Source organism: Tetrao urogallus, assembly GCF_951394365.1.
Source record: "Tetrao urogallus genome assembly, chromosome: 5".
Taxonomy (NCBI): Eukaryota; Metazoa; Chordata; class Aves; order Galliformes; family Phasianidae; genus Tetrao; species Tetrao urogallus.
This window is the reverse complement of record NC_136818.1, coordinates 683,379-703,783: the sequence shown is the minus strand read 5'-3', so window position 1 is coordinate 703,783 and position 20,405 is coordinate 683,379. Positions and strand designations below refer to the sequence as shown.

The following is a 20,405-nucleotide window of genomic DNA, read 5'->3' as shown; positions in this document are numbered from 1 at the left end:
CCTCGGTTACAAATTACTTTAAGAATGTAGTTGTTTCCATGCATCCCAAGACATCCAATTCCAGGACCCAGCTTGCCCTCTGGAACTGTTTCTCCCTTTATTAGCGCAGTTAATGCAGTGAATTAAAGTTCATCTCCATCAGTGAACATAGGTGAACCCACCCTAGAATCATGGAGTCATAGAACTGCTCAGGTCAGAAAAGACCTTAAAGATCATCGAGTCCAACCACAACCCAACAACACAGCCCTAACTTTAACAGCCCTCTGTTAAATCATGGACCTCAGCACCACATCCAAACGGTTTTTAAACACATTCAGGGATCAGATCTCTCTTACAATCAGGTATCTCTTACAACATATTAGAGTGAACGTAAATCATATTTCATGTTTCCGGCCCATACAGTTTGTTGCCTTTTTTTTTTCTTTTGCTATTTCTGACAGAAAATTGCTATGCACAGAACGCAATAACCAACACTTGGCATATCCAGGTACGCTGACCAATCTATAATCATTTCCACCTTCAAGAACAGCACAAGAACTTTTGCTGCTTTGGAAAATGAACGACCCCACGGGCGTTTGGACATCGATTCACAAAGGCTTTTAGGAAAAATGCTGGGAACCGAAGGGCTGCCGTTACCTGCAGGAGCTGGATGGAGGTGGACACAGAGCAACCACATCCCCAGCCACGTCTGCTGCCTGGCCTCAGCCCCACACACCCCACGGCCCTGTGCACAGAACCGCTCTCAGCATCAGCAGTGACTCAGCCGCAGGAGATTCGCAACCGCTCAGGCTGCTAATTGCCGAAACTACTCCAGAAAATAGGCTGCAGGCTCCCATATCACTTCGATTCTTTTCAAGATATTATTAAAAGACAATTTAAGAGAAGCTTTTAAAATTAATAAGCATAGTCAGTGAATCATCGAAGCAGCTACAGTATGGGTCTAAGAAAAGAAATAAAGAGTAACTTAGCACTGCCCATAAATCCATAGCCGTAATGCAAGCTGGTGCTTCTGCGTTGTTTCTGATGCAGCAAAGGTATAATTCATAACAAACACTTGTTATCTGTTCCTGTGATGAGACACTAACGATGATAACGGTGCTCTAGGCAGTGATCAGAATATATCTGATGAAGTCTAATATAGTCCTTACTTTGGAAAGATACGCAGATGTACCCCAAAGAAACACCCATTTGGAACAGGGGTAGATAACCGCAGCCTGCAGGTCTGTTCTGACACCAAACCTGAAGCACCCCTTCGGTTGCCTTGCTCCAGGAGAAACTGAGATGAGTCTGGATGTGACTTAGAAAAGCTCTTGCCCAGCCCTGTCACTGCAGAACATGATACCACCGGGATGCTCCCACCTTCGCTGTGATGGAAAACAAACTGCTGGGGCCAACTTCCCCAGCAAACTCACTGCAAGAACCACCTGAAGAAGCAACTTTTCAACCACACTGTGTTCTCATTTAGCTTCAAAGAACTTGCCGACCCCTCCTGACCTCTTGATGCCCAGGACACAAACCTTGGTGCTGCTCCGCCAGCACTGCACTGACACGGAGTGAGCCATGCCCAGCACAGCAGTGCTTAAAGAACTCTGAAACGTTCACTAGGGTTGGTCTGAACCACCAGTAAGTCAGAAGAGAAAAACCCCAAAGCAGCTCAGCATCATCAAGTGTTTCAAACAAAGCTTGCTTGCAATCTCTCACAAAGTTGAGAACCAATTCTAAAGCACTTTCTGCAGCTGAAATCCCCCTTTGTTGAGGATGGAATCCTCCCAGAGAGCTGTGTAAAGCACACACATGCTATCTTTTCTGGTTCCTTTCTCTCTGAAACCACGCAGTCAGGAAGTTTGCAACAAGACTTTTGCTAAAGATGATCATTAACAGATCCAATTCTTCACTTCATGATGCATCACTCTAACAAGTACCGTAGATTCTCATCCTGACACAAACAGCTTTGTCATTTACAACTACTTCAAGTATGAATTTGAGTTTACACCAATGAAGATGATAAAAATTACCTTTTCCCTTAAATAATCTAATTGGATTGGTCTACTAATTTAAAACAAATGGGACGGAATGAAAACGTTTGACAATTTCAAAGTAAACTAAGTGTGGGACCAGGTTACACTTCATCAAGCTGCCACACAAATTCATAGCTTGACTCAGCCAGTGCTACCTAAAGAACACCTGTGCTGGTGGAAATGTTCCAGAGCCATAAGTGCAGCCACCTACTTTGGTTAGAGAATGGATGGATGCTGAGCAGCGTGGCTGCCCCGGCCCAACGCCGTGCCCAACATCCCAGAATCACCGAGCTTTCCGGATGGGGCTCTCCCCATCAGCCTGCTGGGCTGAGCAGCAGTGCTTTGCAGACAAGCTTTGTACTGCAAACTTTGTACTTCTGCTGGCAGAACCAAACCAGTGCCAAAGCAGAAGGGGCAGCGTGTGCATCCGCACACACACACGGCACTGTGGGATGAAGTGCAGCACGTGTGCCCTCCTCCTGGCATGGAGAACCTCAGCACAGCCCCAACCCTGCAGGCAAAGCTCCCTCCTGGCTTTTCTTCCTTCTGATGAGCATCCCCAACCCCACAAAGGCATCTCTCACCGAGGATGGCCCCAACGACACAGCGCTGCTCAAGGTGTCTGTTAGTAATTGAGGCATTCTCATTAACTAAGATGATCAGAGGGCTGGAGCAGCTCTCCTATGAAGAAAGGTTGAGGGAACTGGGCTTGTTTAGCTTGAAGAAGTTTAACCTGGTCTGGTGGTTGGTGGCCCTGCTTGTGGATTTGAAGCTAGATGATCATTGTGGTCCTTTTCAACCCAGGCCATTCTATGACTCCACAAATCATTATCATCAACCAGTTACCCTAATGGAAGCATAAGGTGCTATGACTTAACAAATGGGTTGGCACCTTCAACAGCCTGCCCAGAAAACTCCTGCTATGTTACAGTTGAAGATCACCAACTCTTATCCAGCTAGATAAGAGCATTCCTGGCTCTGCCAGCACAGAGGTATAGAAGTGCTTTATTAAGCAGCACACATATGTAGTCAATTCAATGCTCTTAAACAAAAACAAGTCTTTTATTCTGCTGTGAATATATTTGTACTGATCTCCTGTGCACAAACTTTTTGCTGGCAGATGTGCTTTGGATACTGTCATTTCCCCACTTCAAGCTTATGAATAACACGTCGAGTTCCCTCCAAAGACAGCAAACATTTATACAGAAATTGCATTCCAAGTAACATAAACTTTGATGAACCGTAAATATCGCACATCGTTTGCCACTATACAAAATAATATTGCTTTGAGCTATTATGGTGCATTTCCTTCCATCTCAGAATCCAGAGCTCTGCCAAAGCCCACAGAGCAGCACAGCACTTCCAAACACGGCCACGTTCACCCAACACCAGAAGCCCCATGCCTACGTTTGTTTGGTGGCTGCTTCTGCTCTACATCCTCAAAGTTATTGAGCACTGCGCCCCAAAAACATTTGACAGTGACACATAATCTTATTGAGACAGCAGTTCCCTCTGCGATCTGCAGCAGCCCTGGTGCACACATTAACTACCCACAAATGACACCAGAGCCTGGCTGGTGTCCTGGGCCCCTGTTCACTTGGGGCTCAGCACCAGCGCTCAGCCCTTCCCAAGCAGCAGCAGGAGCTCACTGCTGCCCATGTGCTGCCCACCGGACCTTCACTCTGCAGTGCTCCATGCCATCGTTACCTCCTGAGTGCTTCAAAGCCAGGCTGGATGTGGCTCCGGGCAGCCTGGGCTGCTGGTTGGTGACCCTGCACACAGCAGGGGGTTGGAATGAGATGAGCGCTGTGCTCCTTTGCAACCCAGGCCATTCTGTGGTTCTATGATTCCCCGTGATCCTTCACTTGGTTAATCTTGTAAAAAGAAAATGCATTCAGATGTCTCTAAAATATTAAAAAGTGTGCCTTCCAGGACAGTAATTCTAGGAGTGATTTAGGAATAAATTTTGCTCTATAAAATCATCTCCTTTGCTGTTCACTTTACCTAGCTAATAATAATAATAATAAAGAAAAAAAAAAAGCAGGAATCAGCATAATCCATTGGAAGAGCAATGCTTCAAGAGTTATTTGAATTAAGTCCCTGATATATGTGCAGCGCTCTGGGTTATTACTATTTTCATAAACAGAATAATGTGTTCTCTGGGCATGAAGAGCTCCATTGCTGCAAACATTAATGGTAAAATAGATGGTGGGAGGGAAAGGTGAGCTGCTGCTGGGGACAGGAGGCTGGTGCTACACGGAGACAATAAATGCCAGGCAGCAAAGCCACACTGGTGCGGCTGTACTGAGAAATACCAAGCAAACTAAACTAAAGTATTCATTATTTATATTACCACTTCAGTATTGTTGATATTTATCACAGAAAGCACATTAACTTGAAATAATTAAACAAAACTACTGCATTTGATGAACATGACAGAGAGTGCTCTGCACACTTCCAAAGCCAGAACCCATCTCAAGCCACTGCCTAAGGACAGATCAGTGTGAATGGATCACAGGATCACTGTGGTTGGAAAGACCTCTGAAACCCCCACATACCACTTCCTTTGCAGCACCTGCTGCCCCTGGAAACAGCGTGCAGGGGGAAAAGTCACAAATCGAACCCGATAATTAAATTTGTTGCAAATTAAATTCTACCCTAAAAAAAAAAAAGGAAGGTAACTGTGACAAAAATATATCTCCTCTCTCTTCTTCTGCTATTTAATAGTCTCAGAATGAAAAGTCTAGTACAATTTTCTAGTCCAATTGTTCCAGCCAGGGGGAAAATTGCTCATCATAATTAGGCCTCTTTCATAACATATCTGCTCAGCAGCCAGGCTCCTGCAACTGACCGCACCTGCGGCTGCAGCCCCATCCCAGCAGTCCTCCACAGCCCCATCCCAGCAGTCCTCCACAGCCCCATCCCACCAGTCCTCCACAGCCCCATCCCACCAGTCCTCCACAGCCCCATGCTGATGGCCCTTCCCCAGCCCCCACCGTGGGCCCAGGCTGTACACGATGCTCTGCAGCTGTGGGGCAGATGCAGAGGATCATTTGCTTTTCTCAGTCTGGGAATGGCCCGCATGCCCAGTGACCGCTCTGGGGTTGAGGCCAATGGTGCAAGGCTGAGAGAAGCAATGGGAGCGTGCCCTGCTGCTCCTCTAAACTGGGGAGGGCAGGCAGGCTGAGAAAGCAGCACCGTGAGGTTGAAGAATGGAAAAAAGCAGAGGGCCCTCTGCATGAGAGCCCACACAAGTGCCAGCAAACATCTCAGTAGTAGATGGGGTTCGGTTTGTTACATGTGGGTTTCCAAAATCCCAGGGGGCAGAGGCACGTAGGAATTGGAACAGGACGCCCATCATTTCATTTCCAGCTGAAATGTCTGATCAACAGTTTGCTTCATGCTCCCTCTTCTCCAGAATCACCCTCAAGGATGTTTGCAGTTAATGGGATATGGTGCAATACTACACACCAACATCTTCTGAAGGGCTTTTCCAAATTCTTTGGATCCTGTGAGGTACAACTCTCAAGCCATTGTGAGAATTGTGAGAATCAACTTTAGAACATAAAAATTCTTACTAAAAATCCTTACTAAAAATCCCAAACAATTAAATCAGCTTGAACAGGAAAGGACAGAATTCTTTTTCTGGAAAGGAATCCGACCCTCATTTCTGCAGCAGAGGTGGCTCTCATGCTGTTATGAACCATACTCACAGGATTTAGGGATTGGAGCAACTTCCTCCTATCACTGCCCACACTACCCAAAATCCCATTACACATCATATAACAACAACAACAGTCTTAGAGAGACCTTCAATACCTGAAATATCGCCAATCAAAGATTTTTTGACTGTTTGCATGAGCGTTTCAATGACGTTTCTAATATTTCATTGTAGATTTACTTAATAACTCTCTCAAATGTGAATTTTAACAATATAGCACTGCTGGTGTTTGGGTGCGATAGGAGTCAGCAGTGGGCTGGTGAGTCCAACCCTACAGAATGTCTTCATTGCTGCAGCGCAGCTCCACTTGTGTTAAGATGACCCAAAGTAACAGCCAGACAGCGAAGCACTATTCTATATATTGAGGCCCCATCTGGAGTGCTGCATCCAGGCCTGGGATCCCCTGGCACAAGAAAAATGCAGAGCTCTTGGAGTGGGGTCCAAAGGAGGGCCATTAAAACGAGCAGAGGGCTGGAGAATCTCTTCAATGAAGAAAGGTTGAGGGAACTGGGCTTGTTTAGCTTGCAGAAGAGAAGGCTCTGGGAAGACCTCATTATGGCCTCCCAGTGCTTGAAGGGAGCCTATAAACAGGAGGAGGAACGGCTGTTTGTGAGGGTGGATGGTGATGGGACAAGGGGAATGGTTTTAAAGTGAGACAGGGGAGGTTTAGGTTGGATATGAGGAGGAAGTTTTTCCCCAGAGGGTGGTGAGGCACTGGCACAGGCTGCCCAAGGAGGCTGTGGATGCCCCATCCCTGCAGGCATTCAAGGCCAGGCTGGATGTGGCTCTGGGCAGCCTGGGCTGCTGGTTGGCGACCTGCACACAGCAGGGGGTTGGGACTGATGAGCGTTGTGCTCCTTTGCAACCCAGGCCATTCTAGGATTCTATGATATGATTCTATGCATTTCTATAAATACAACAAATACGAAAAGTACGTAGTGTTGTCAGCTTACTGATTTAATTGCTATAAACGCATAATACCCAAGATAATTATGACATGACACATCTAAATAAGTGCATAACTGCTTTTTAGCACTACCAATATTTTAAATATTATATGACCGCATCAAGTTTACGTAACAAAATCAGAACGAATGTTGTACACATCAATGTCTTAATGCTATCTTATAACGTGGTGTTTTGTTCTGTAAACACCACCACATCCTCAAAAAAACCCTTGTAATTATAACTGTCACCAGCATGGCATTTTTCATCCCAGCTTAACTATGCACTTCAATACATAACTCAATACTTCATCAGAATAGATTCCAAAATAAGTCAATTTAATAATGTAAGACCTTTCCGAGACCTTCGTATACAGCTGTGCTCATTTTTAACTAATTTAGTTCATCTGATCCAAATCCCTCATTAAAAGCTGCTACTCTATCATGGTTAGGAACAGAAAAACCAAAATAATTGCTTGTAGACCTGACAGAGTTACCGATTCTAAACCTGGCTTTAAATAAGGCTGAACTCATTTATCTCACAGAAGAACTCAGCCTTTCCGATTCTGTGACACAGTAAGCAAAGAAAAAAGACAGCACTTTTATTTATCTGCTTCATTTTGCCAAGACATCCGTCCTTCCCTCTGCCTCTGAAAACTGCTTATTGCTTCAGCCCAGGAAATCACGTTATTTGGGGGTTTTACTGAGCAGCAGTCAGCAACTACAGATGTCAGGCAGTCACACCCCAGGATAACCTCGCCTGTAATTCGCCTCAAAGTGAGCTGGCACTGTTCAAACTCCTTTAGGACATTTCCCAATTTCTGTTACAATTAAGCTAAAAGAGTTCCTTATCAGACTAACATGTTAGAGCAAGCCTTGTCGCTCCTGCTCCTTCAGCTCACCCCCACAAACATGCACGAAGCCAAACAGTAGAAAATTCTTGCGCCAACTCAAAGGTAAGTCAGCACAACTCTGAGCACAAAACGAAGCCAACAAGCTCTCTGCAAGCAGAGTCACTTGGGGCTTTGTTCTTGGCTATGTAGCCATCTTTGGCCAAGCCCCATGCGTGCTTGCAGCAGCACCCTGGGCTAGGAGCAGGAAGGCAGCACCCCGTGCTACAGCTCACACTGCGTGGTGCAGCCTCAATGCAGCCCTGCCACTGCCTGCTGTCATCCCCTCTGCACTTGGTTCTGGGTTTCCTGGAACATGCAGAAAAGCCACTATAGAAAATGAACATCCTTCAGTGCTTCACCCGAGGCACTCAGACCTCTGCTGTCCTCCATCACACAGCAGCAACAGCAGGGAGTTCTTCTCCTCTTCCCTGGCATCAGAAGGAATTCCTGACCTTCACTCAGCCAATGTGCACATCTGGGCAGCATGCAGCCCTCCCAGCCAGCAGCAGCTCTGCGCTGTGCCGTGCGGATGGCCTCATCTGCTACTGAACTCCATCAGTAATGAAACGCACTTTATTTTGACCATGTCACACAACATAAAAACGTGTTTATTCCGACTGCGATGTACCACTTACTTAAAATATTGACTTTGATATTTAACATTTTCATTTTCCCATCACGCATTCGCAGCTCTGTTCTAAAATTAAGTGACACCACAGTTTATCAAAAGCCGGGGTTACGTCTGGAGCTCCTGTGTCAGGCTGAACATTTTGAGTGAGCAGCACCACGGCCACACAGAACCAAACACCATGTGTGGAGCTGCCTCCTCCCCCACCGTGTTTTCTGTGATCCCTGGAGCCCAGCTCACAGCACCCGGGTGGCCCAGCAGTGCCATTTCCCCATGCTCTGCTCCCAGCTAGATGCATTGGATGTGCATGGCAGGGGCTGGGCACACCTCCATGTCTCCCAGGGATGCCTTCTGCCCCAGGACAACCAAACGACGCTCCACTGTATTGTCCCTGCAAACTGTCACTGCTCTTCCTGAAGCCCCGAACTCACAAAAATGGAGGCAAAAGCTCATCTGTGGATATCTCAGCGCTATAGCTGGTTATTCAAGCATGCTGGAAAAGTTGTGGAAGTTTTCCCACAAGGATCACACCAGCCTGCCTGCTCAGACTGCAGGTGCACTGCACTGTTCCATAAGCCTTACTCTGCCCCACACAGAACCTGCTGGAATGTAGGCTGCCCTCTACAACAGGCATTCAAGGCCAGGCTGGATGTGACTCTGGGCAGCCTGGTCTGCTGCTTGGTGACCCTGCACATAGCAGGGAGTTGAAACTGGATGATCATTGTGGTCCTTTGCAACCCAGGCCATTCTATGATTCTGTGACTGTAAAAGAAAGCTCTGGACAACCAGCACAGCTGGGCACAGCAAACAGGGGAAAGAAAGAGAAAGAACTGGTTTAAGTGATACTGCTTCATTTCCTCTAGCAGCACTGGTGTTCCACAGCAGCACAGAGCAATCCCTCCCGCCTGCACGTGGCACCCACCCTCACCACAGCCCAGAGAGAGAAACACGATCAGAGAAATTATCAACTGCTACATGAAATTAACAGCTTTCATAGAGAAACCCAGCACTGCATCTATGAACAATTCCGATGCGTGCCTACATATATATCCATTTTCTTAGTCAGAAATGAAACTATTTTACTGAAGAAAAGGTAAGGGCTTTCCTGTATGACATAGCTACCAGGTGGATGAACGTAGAACCTGTTCCACAACACAGCTGCTCTGGTATCAAATGTGGAGGCTGGTGGCCCTGCATGTGGCAGGGGGTTGGAGATTCATGATCCTTGAGGTCCCTTCCAACCACGGCCATTCTGTGATTCTGTGACAGCAGAAACTGCACAGCTGTCACCAGCAGGCTGAGCACCCTGTTCTCAGCCCAGCCCACCAGGGCATGTCCTGCAGCCCAATGCCAGCCCAGCCTCCTGCAGGGATGCTGCTGCTGCCTTCTGCACAGCCACACATACACCTTATCCACATTAAATCAACCAGAACTTTGTTTGAAGCTTCTCCCTCCCTTCTTCAGTTGTGTTTTCCTTGGAGAGAACTGCCTTATGTCACTCATGCTTAATTAAGTACACCAAGCCTGTAGCTAGCAGCAAAGCCTCAGCGTGCCTCTAGACCTGCGGTTTATAGACGGTACCATCTCCAATTAGTGAGAAATAGCAGCGCCGTGTCGGAGCGCTGCTTTGCTCCTCAGCTGCTGTTACAACATGTGGGTGAGGTTGCTCCCACCAGCTCCCATCGCCGACCCGCCTGCGGCCATCCCAGCATCTCCCAGCTCTGCACAACCTCCTGGGCAGGCCGTGCCCCCAGGAAACGCGGCTCCCAGCCAGCAGCGCGGCACCAGGCTGGGATGGAGACTGCAGCTCTTCCTCAAAAGCCAACAGCCCGGGGTTTGCAGCTCTTCTTCACATCAGGAACAAACCCACAGCCGCGTCCGCGCCCAATGGGAATCGGTGGGGCAGAGAAGGAGCGCTTCGTCCTCAAGCACTGATTGATAAGGATAAATTATATTCACCTTAAAAACATTTCTAACGTGAGCCCAGTGAAGTATCAAAGGCATACAACTGTATAGTAAATTATGTACGCCTGTGTTTTGTAGAGGGAATGAAGTTCCTGCATCCTTCTGACAGAACCGCATTATGTAAATGTGGCAGGCATACCAGAGATGCTGTACTAAGCTGGACAGATATCTTATTCCTGTATATTTAAATAAGCAGAGAAAAAAACACAGCCTATTGTACATGAATATATAGAATTTCCTTCATTTACATTGATATTTGCATAAGAAAAATTGCAGGAGATTTCTGCATGCATTGTATGCTAATTAGATTTTTTCGAGACAAAACTGATACTGCTAACAGTTGGATACTCTCTTTGTTTTAATTATGCATGACTAATGATAGCTGTTTGGCTGTCTGACCACCAGATTGTCTGCTGTTGCCAAGGGAAAATCTTTTCAAACAGATTGACGGGTTTTCTGTTACAAAACAGAGCGAGTTCTAGTTCAACTCATATTTTTGAGAGAGTTCAGTGGATATAAAAACTAAAACTTTGGCTGTTCACAATGACATGAGACTTCAACCCTGGCACGTATGCCTACAGCCACCCACTGACAGAGACAGCACTGAGCCTGAAGATGCTCAAAAACTGCAGAATCACCGCTAGCAGCTGAGGCAGCCTCATTTCAGGCTGAACTCTGTGCTGGACCACGCTCACGATGAAGTCACCACCAAATCTCTACTGGCTTTGTAAGTAATGCACCACGCAAAGCCAGAGTTACTGCAGACACCTACTGAGGCCCCCACAGTTGTGTATAAGAAAATATTACTGAAGGAGCACCACGAGACGCTGCTGGGAGGGCTGAATGTTTCACTGGGCCTATTTTCCATCTTCATCTACAGGAGCGTGCAGTGTGCTAATGAACCCAGCCTGTGCTGGGTGGCTCTGATCTCAGGAAAACAACAACATGCATCTGGTTGGAGGAGGAAAGGCTCTTTCTGCAGAGTTGAAAAATGGTGGGTAGCCTGGTAGATCCTGGGGTGGGAGCAGAACAGGCTCCAGAGCACAGCAACCACAGGAGCTTGTGCAGCCTCTGCCACGCTGCTGCCCCTGTACACACACCCCACACCCAGCAATGCAATGGATGTCCCTGCACGCCCACCCCACACACCCAGCAATACCATGAGCGTGATCAGTGCAAAGAAAGGACTGATTGCCTCCAAACTGAAATAACTTAAACAAGCACAACACTGTGTTAGAACGAACCTTGAATTGATGTCTGGGTTGAGTTGGGGAAAATGGAAAATTTACAGATTCGTAGAGCCGCTTCCTGTGCTTCTAAGTGGGACCTTTCTGTTCCCACAAGGACGTGGATTTCGTACTGATCGTCTCTTCTCAAAGGCTGAAAGACAGCCAGAACTGAGAGGGCTCCGCAGCCCACCCCCACCCTGCCAACACGCAGAGCCTTAACAGAGCGTTATTTAACAGAAATTCCCCATTCCTCATGAGGAACAGCGCTCTCACAGGGAGACAAAGGTTGCTCTTTCACAGCCTTATCTTCGCAGGCGATGAGGCAGGGAGATGCAGCCCCAAGAACAGCCTGCGTGAACACCAGCTGCCTTCCTGAGCTGTGAGATGGCAGGTCACCACGGCCGGGCTGCCACCATCACCTGCAAGAGCACACACACTGTCCAGAACTGCACCCAGCCAGAGCAACCTGCCCTGCTCCTGCTCACTGCTGGCTGAACCTCCCTCAAGCTGAATGTCTGCAGCCAGTGCTGCCCTGCCGTGCCCATTGCAACCTGAAGGCTCAGCCCTGCCGTGCCCATTGCAACCTGAAGGCTCAGCCCTGCCGTGCCCACTGCAACCTGAAGGCTCAGCCCTGCCGTGCCCATTGCAACCTGAAGGCTCAGCCCTGCCGTGACCATTGCAACCTGAAGGCTCAGCCCTGCTGTGCCCATTGCAACCTGAAGGCTCAGCCCTGCCGTGCCCACTGCAAGCTGAAGGCTCAGCCCTGCCGTGCCCATTGCAACCTGAAGGCTCAGCCCTGCCGTGCCCATTGCAAGCTGAAGGCTCAGCCCTGCCGTGCCCACTGCAACCTGAAGGCTCAGCCCTGCCGTGCCCACTGCAACCTGAAGGCTCAGCCCTGCCGTGCCCATTGCAACCTGAAGGCCTGCAGCCAGCTCAACCTGCCTGCACCACACAGTGTGGGACCAGATCAGCTGTCTATGGCTAAACGAAGCAGGTCACGTCTGCGTTTTGTTTCTCAGAAAATTCTTCAGAACAAGCTGTTTTTCGCTCTTTACTCATTCCTTTTTTTGCTAGTTCCTCTGCATAACATCTGAAACATTGACAATGGTTTAAAATAATTATTTCAATTGACTCTGAATGCATTTATTTTAACTGCACAGACAAGAGGCAAGTGCCAACATATGCTTGTTTAATAACAGGTAGGGCTGTAGAACGTGAGAGCCGTCCCCAAAGAACAGCCTCCTTTTAGAGGGATGTTTGTGTGTGCCTGTGGATGTCCACATAACACAGCTATATTTCAGAGAGATGGAACAAAGCTTCACACGGCCAAATAATTCATGATCCTGAGATGCACAAGAATACCAAAAGAGCATGGAAGTCAGAAACAGACCATCTGAAATCATAAAGGAGAGAGGAAATCTTTCATATTTATTGCATTACCTGCCCCCTTAAATCTGAACTTCTACATGCATGCAGACAACCGTATTCAACATTGGTGTGTGGATGTGAATTTGAGGGACTGTAATGTTAAAATATGTAGTCTCTTAATATTTAAACACACCATATACCCTTTTTATGCTCCTGCTACTCAACCGCAGACCCGGCATTCCAAACTCCCATTTCTCAGGAGTCTGAGTGATGGCAGATGAATTACACTTTATAGACTTGTTGCTAGCTTTCCATGACCACTGTGGCTCTTTTGCAAAGACCGTTTGCTGTAAAGGGCAGCTCTTGTCGGGAGAGAAGTGCCATGAAGCCCCAAGGCCCAGAAGTCATCAGCCCCAGCCCAGCCACTTAGATACGGGGTCTAAAAACCAGGATATGTGTGAAGCCACAGGAACTGGAGGCATGGGCTGAGATGCTGCTGCTGCCAACTTTCCTTGGCCAGGGCAGAATCCATCCCTATGCCAGAGTGACTTCAGAGCGGGTCAGACACTGCCATGAGGCGCATCCAGAGGGCAAGCAGGAGAGCAGAAAACACAGAGCGCGTGTTCTGCTAGCAACTGCCTGCACCAGTCAAACGGTGATAAAGAAATCAGTGAGCCTGACAGCCATTAACACGCCTCAGAGCGTATTTTACAGGACAGAAAATTGCAAACCCCTTGTTTTGTAAAGCCGATGCTGTAAAATGCTGTGACACTTCACATCTGGACACAGGCTCGGGAGGGACTTACATGAATTCATTTTCTTTGCTAGAATTTATTTCATTTTCTTTGATGACTTCTTCATACGCATCTCCACACTTCTGCCCATGTATAATTTCTCACTGATTTGTCAGAGAATACCCTGCACCCAGGGAACTCAGTCTTCACCAAAGGCACTGCACGTCCAAGAGAAAAACAAAATATAGGAAAACAAAGCTGAATCTCTGACCTGAACCATAAGAAAACAGGATTCACTCCAAATACTTGGTCACATCAGCTTTCAGGTACCTTAGGCACCACCTAATGTGAAAAGCTCTCTTTTGTACCCCAAAGGGATCTCTTTTAGAACATGTTGGGAAGCAGCCACCGAAAGAGATGGGCAGTGTTTCAGATGGGCTGCCTGCTACACATCTGTGCTCTTAATGCCAACAAGAGACCAGTTGTAGAGAAAATGGAGAAACCACAACACATGGAGGAGCTGGGAGTGAGAAGCACTGCTCCTGCCTCCCCACAGCAAACAGGCTGCCTGCAAGGTCTGTTGGCTGCAGGACGACCTTTGCGGCTCCCCGAGGATCTTGCTCAGTGGGCCTCTTCTGCAGAATTACAGCTACGCTCATCAGTATCAGAGTGGGGACACTTCTGCCTCTGCTTGCTGCTGTAAGACACGGTGAAACACTGTGCATGTTTGTCAACTCATTACATTGCCTACATAGCACGCTCCTACACAGCATTCAAAGAACAAGGATGAGGTTGGCAAGGACCCCTGTGCCCACCTTTCCCCATGCTGCGGCAGGGCCTCCAGCATCTTGAGCCCAGCATCACCCAGGCACTTTCTGGACATCTCACAGAGGACACCCCACAACCTCCCCAGGTCCCTTACCAAACATGTGACCCTGTGCTCAGTGCTGGCTTTCAGGGGAACCTCCTGGGCCCAGGTTTTGCCCAGTGCTTCTCGCCTGTCAGTGGCACCGCTGAGCAGAGCCTGGCTCCATCTCCTTAAACCTCCCTGCAGGGACAGATGGCTGTGGGTGGGATCCTCCTGAACCACCCCTGCCCCAAGCTGAACAGCTCCAGCTCTCAGCCTCTCCTCCTCCCCCAGGCCCTGCAGTATCTCTGAGGCTCTCTGCAGCTCCAGGTCTCTCTTGCACTGGGGGCCCAGCACTTGGCCCAGTGCTCCAGGTGCTGAGCAGAGGGCAGGATCACCTCAGACCTGCTGGCACTGCTGGTACACCTGGACTCCTGGTTGCTCTTCTGGAAGCCACTTCCCAGCTGGGTGCCTCCAGCACGTCCTGGTGCTGGGCTGCTCCTCCTGGGTGTGGGGCTCTGCATCTCTCCTCGTGGGGCTGCAGGAGGCTCTGCCAGCCTCCAGCACCCAGCTTCTCATCCAATGCTTTGGGAACATCCATCCCGCTAAGGAGCGTTGGGACTTAAACACTTACAGGGAAAAAGCTGCATCATTTCAAGTATCCTAGAGTATATATTTAATAAATTATTCTATGCTCAGACAGCAGCAACGTATCTTTTGTTTTTAAAAGATGTCAAGTTCTAAAGCTTAATTTTCTGTGATTGCACACTACGAAAGGGCTCTCAGGTAAATCTGCTTTAATCGTTTGTGAGCTGTAAAAAAAAGCAAAATGCAGGAAAAAAAACCTGCTTGCTTGAGAAAACCATTTTGATCATTTTCAGCTCTGCACTTCAGATACTTCAAGCAACTTTTGTTTACAAATTATGGAGGGGATGGGGCCTCACCCAGCTCCTCTGGGCTGGTCACCTCTTCCTGAAGCACCAACAGTGCCGTCAGTGCCACAGGGTCACTGCACACCCAGGGCTGCATCCCTCCCTGCACAGGGAGGTGTTTAAAAGAGACACCAGAGAAACACGGGTCATGGAACACAGATTGCTGCCCTGTACTCTCAGCAATTTACAGGGTAGCGATCTGTTCTTCTGGTGATACACCTGAAAACAAGCGGCTTCCTCAAATTAGTTTGTTGTACCAAACAGCTGCATCACAGCCAGAATTCCTTAAGACCTCAATCAGCAGTGAAACAAACAGCAGTGGGACAGCACAAATCAATCAAGGATCCACACAACTTGCTTTACCTCACGTTAGCACTTGGAGGCTTCTATCTGAAAGCCTCAGCACTTGAAGGATGTTTCATCCCTCACTTCTGGTAAAGATGATGGAAAGTGAACACAGGGACGAGGGCTGGAGCAGGTGTGCTCCCCTCAGCCTCTCACAGCACTCCTGCCACGCTCTGCGTGCTTCCCTCTGTGCTCTGACCCACAGGAGCAGCAGCCCCTCCGTCCCACAGGCTGTCACTGCTCATCCACAGCCCATCGGGGCCAAACACGCATCCCATAAACCACTGCCACCTTCCCTCAACCAGGAAAGCGCTGACTGCAAGCCAAGTGAAGGACTCCCATATTCCATCATTAATTATTAAAAAACAATCGGCAGACACTCTCAGTGCAGAGCTGCCTGTGTGTGGGCCAGAGGTGCCTCCCTGCAGCCCTCATTCCCACAGCATGGGGAGGAAGGGAGCAAAGCAGCCCGGTGCTGGGAACCCAGCTGTGCCGATAGGACGGGGCACTGCCATCCCCCAGCTGAAGAAACCAAGAGGAGCTGGGCTGGGAGCTGCAAGGAAACGCTCTTCTTTCAGCCCCTGCACTGCTTTGCCTTGCACCAAGCCTGCACCTACATCAGCTGCCAGCATCCAGCGCTCCGGGAACCAGCAGCACTGCTTCTCATACACATCCATGGTACAGATGTGCAACGAGGAACAGTTCTGAGGAGCACAACGGCGTGCACCCAGAGATTCCAGGCACACAGCCCTGCCCAACCCCACACATCTCCTGTATGCTCTTCGGAAAGCACTTCCCTGGAGCGATTCACGCTTGCTGCCCTGTACTCTCAGCAATTTACAGCGTATCTGTTCTAGTGATACACCTGAAAACAAGTGGCTTTCAAGCTGCGTTAGCAGCTGAAAACAAACCAAACTCCTACTTGAGAGCAAGCCCACGGAAAGCACAGGAAATGAAAGAAATTAATCTTGGTGCAAGGAGGATGAGAACCCACAGACACAACACCGCGCTGTTTCCCATCTAACTGCTTTGTTCCGGAGTCGAGCAGTGACTGCGCTCCGTTCAGCAGCAGCTCGCTACCGAGCAGGCGTTCGCCCATGAGACAGCAGCGATGTTCCGATCCCCAGAGCCCGATCCCATTTATGTAATCCACCCAGCTGCACAAACACTGAGTTTCCAACAAACGCAGGCCTAGAATTCCGCACCGATTCCGGCTGACAAGCTCCGGCAGAGAACCTTTAGAGCACCGGTCGATTCGGCACCGAGGTGCTTCTCAAGGCGATTCATTGCGCGCTAACGGCATCGAGCGCCGGCTGAGAGCGCAGCGCCCGCAGCTCCGCGCTGCCTTCGTTCCCCGCACTGCGCGCAGACACGGCCAGCTCTCGGCTCGGGCACGGAGCGCGAGTGGGGCACGCGTGCAGAGCGCTGCCCGCAGCCCTACGCGGACAGCGGCTGGATTTTCGGGAGCCGCTGCAGCAACGGCAGACAGGACAGCGATCCCGAATTCCGTAGGAGATGCCCCGCGGCCCGGTGCAGCGGGTTTAGAGCCGTTCAAAGGCTCCGCAGCCCGGCTGGCCGAGGGACACGCGGGCGGAGCGCGGCTCGGGCAGCTCCGCACAGCGGCGCGGCGATCGCGCCGAGATTAACGAGAAACCGCGCGCGGCGACGGAACGGCGACAAAAGTACAGGCAGAGAGAGTTAGAACGGGAAAGCAACGAGGGCAGGGCGACGCCGGCATTCGCACGGGGACTCGGGCAGAGCGGGAACTCCGCAGCGGCCGCGGAGCGGAGCAGGGCTGAGCGGCGCCGGGCGGCACAACGACGCGAGGACGGACCGCAGCGGCGGCTCGGGACGGCCCCGCGCTCAGCACCCCCCGGCCCGAAGCCCCGACCCCCCGCCCGCTCCTACCTGAGCACGGCCGTGTCCCCCTTCCGCACCACCAGGCTGTCCGCGGCAGCCCCGGGGAAGTCCCCTCCCGGCGCGGCGAGCCGCCCGGCGGGCAGCAGGCAGCAGAGGCCGAGCAGCACGGCCGCCAGCCACTGGTGGGAGCCCCCGGCGCCCCGCACCAGCGGCACCATCTCCGCGCCGCTCCGCGCTGCCCCTGGGCCCGGCGGCGGCCGAGCGCTGCCCGTGGGCTGCCCGCGGTCGGCGGCCGAGCGCGGCGCGTGGCTGCTCCCGGGCGGCCGCCGCACCATCTACCGGGCGGGCAGCGCGCCCGCTCTGCGCTCTGCGCGCCGCGGCGGCGGGCGGCCCCCGGGCTGGCAGCCCGTTGCCACGCAGCCGTTGCCTGGCAACCGTCCTGGCGGCGGCGGGAGCGCGCGCCGGCCCGCATCGGCTCGGCACGGCTCGGCTGCGGGCGCCGCGCGGCCCCCAGAGCCCACCTCGGCCCGGGGCTCACCCGAATAAAGCCGGCATTTTGTAACGACGACGGAACGGCCGGAGTTGGGATCCGTCGAACGCAGCCCGAAATGCAACACCTGCTGGGACAGACACGCAAAGTATCTCCCTGCAGCTGCTCTAACATTCGCTCACCTTTGAGGTTTTCTTCCAAGTGCACTTTGAAACGCGTTTGTGATCTTCAGTGATGTTTCTCAGACTTTGGGGAAAAGATCTTCCCAAGGTACGATGAGCTTTGCAAGTGTGTGGGGCTGCTGGCAGGAGGAGGCAGAGCTGCGGGACCACGGAGCTCACATACAGCCAGCCACAGCCATACCCTGCTTGGGTCACCCACACAAGGCTTGGTGTGACAGTCCAGAGCTGATTTTAGGGAGAGCTCTGTAATCTTGGAGGAGTCATTGGATGTCATCTTTGCTCGACCTTAATGAACAAACAAATCATTTGTTCCTCTTCGAATAAAGGCAAAAGCCACGTCTAGAATAACATTCTGTTACCTTCGCAAAAGACCACATAAATCTCTATCAACAATAGCCCAGATTAATTTTTGTATTATTTTGTTCTCTTTCGGATTCCTGTGCCCTGGCTTTCTCACTGGTTGTTGATTGACAGCCATCAGAGCAGCCCAGGAAGGCAACAGCAGCTGAATTCCCTCACCTGAGCATCCCCACCTGCCCCCAGGCCCAGGAGGGCAGTAGAAAACAGGCAGCAGATGTGGGCATAGATTGAAAAGTGGCTCCGTGGGGGAGGACAGCCCTCCCAGTACAGCAGCGGTGCTGCATGAATCCGGGTTGCTTTCATTCTTTGGAGTTCCTCACACACAACAGCTGGCTGCCAACTGCAGCCACACTGGGGGCTCTGGGGGAGCCGGCACTGCTCTGCTCTGCGCTGCCTGGTGAAGGTTCCCAGCAGCATCCGTGGCAGCAGTGCTCTCGTGGCATGCCTGGCCTGGGAGTTGTGCTGCAGCAGGGCAGCTTTGCTAACAGCCCGTCCCGGTGTTTTCACAGAGCTCTGGGACAATCAGACAGACCAATGCCGTGTGTACATTTCCTTTTGAGATACCTTTTGGGAATTATTCCCATATTCCCACCTCATTGCTGGCTGTCTCGTCCAGCACCATCCTCAGGAGCTCACTGCCCAGCTGAGGGCTGCCCTGGCACCATCCCTGCTAAGCAAAGCCCCGCTCTTCTGCTTCCCGAGCAGATGGCAGACAGCTTGGGAACTTTGGGAAACACCTCAGAAAATGAACGATTCCAACCAACAGCATGAAACAAACAAGCCATCCCCTCCCCACTCTGCTCTGTATTCTCAGTCAGATTCTGTGTCTAAATTCACAAATTCCTTGGAAGGTTTACAGCGGCCAGAGAACTTTAGAAGCTGACAGGTAATGAATAAAGCCTTCCCAAAGGTAATCCTTGTTCTCAAATTTTAATTGAAAAGCTTCGAGGCTGCTGTACGAACCTTCTCCAGTAACCTTCCCCAATATTTCTGCTTTTTGCCTCTCTCTCCTGCCACGAACACATCACACAAATCAGAACCACAGTGCAAAGCCTCCCAAGAAGCACCCAGAGACTGCTCAGCATCCTTCACACGTGGCTCAAGTTGCCTAAAATTGGAACAAACAACAGAAGGCAACAAATAATCTGTCAGCTTTCGATTCCAAAGAGCCCTTTGTGATGTTTCTGTGCAGCGCTACATGAGAGCTCTCCCTGCGTTGGGTTCTGGGGCCACGAGCTCCAATGGGGAGAAGGTTTCACAGAATGCAGCCTCTGGGAATCCCATCTGAGGGGTGGGAGCAGTGAGAGCTGAGAAAGGGATCGGCCTGGGAAAACGCAGACACCACTTGCACGTCTTCAAACAAAAGATATCTGTATGTCTATTTTCAAACATCTACCTTTTATATTTAAATCTCATGTGAAAAATGGAACGAATGGTTTTGCCAAGTACTGAAATAACAGAGATGTCTTTTTAAATAAGTATCTCTCCCACAGATAATTTCAGAAGCCATGGTACTCAGGTGGGTGTTTCTTGCTGACACGGTTGAAAGCAAATGCTGAAATTTCCATAAAGTGCATTTTCCATTTTCTGCGTAGTCCAGACTGTGACCATGTCCAGAAGTGCTCAATAAAATACTCAGAATGCATCCCTGCAGGCATTCAAGGCCAGGCTGGATGTGGCTCTGGGCAGCCTGGTTGGTGACCCTGCACACAGCAGGGGGTTGGAACAAAATGATCCTTGTGGTCCTTTGCAACCCAGGCCATCCTATGATTCTATGTGCATGGTGCTGCATGCTGAGGCCACGAGGTGCAAGTCATTTTCATTGGGTGTCCATCAGTCGAGCAGGGACACACAGCAGCACAGGGGAAGGTAAAGGAAAGAGGTGGAAC

General features: G+C 50.3%; 1 protein-coding gene across 1 annotated transcript in view; it reads right to left on the bottom strand.

Moving 5' to 3' along the window:
• NEGR1 (neuronal growth regulator 1) overlaps nt 1-17,819 on the bottom strand; it is a gene marked incomplete at both ends in the record, with an annotated part of 170,738 nt that extends 152,919 nt beyond the window's left edge. The window contains one exon of the mRNA XM_079536595.1: nt 17,533-17,819. Coding sequence (XP_079392721.1) covers nt 17,533-17,819 — 287 coding nt within the window. The remainder of the gene's footprint in view (nt 1-17,532) is intronic.
• Nucleotides 17,820-20,405: the final 2,586 nt, after the last annotated feature.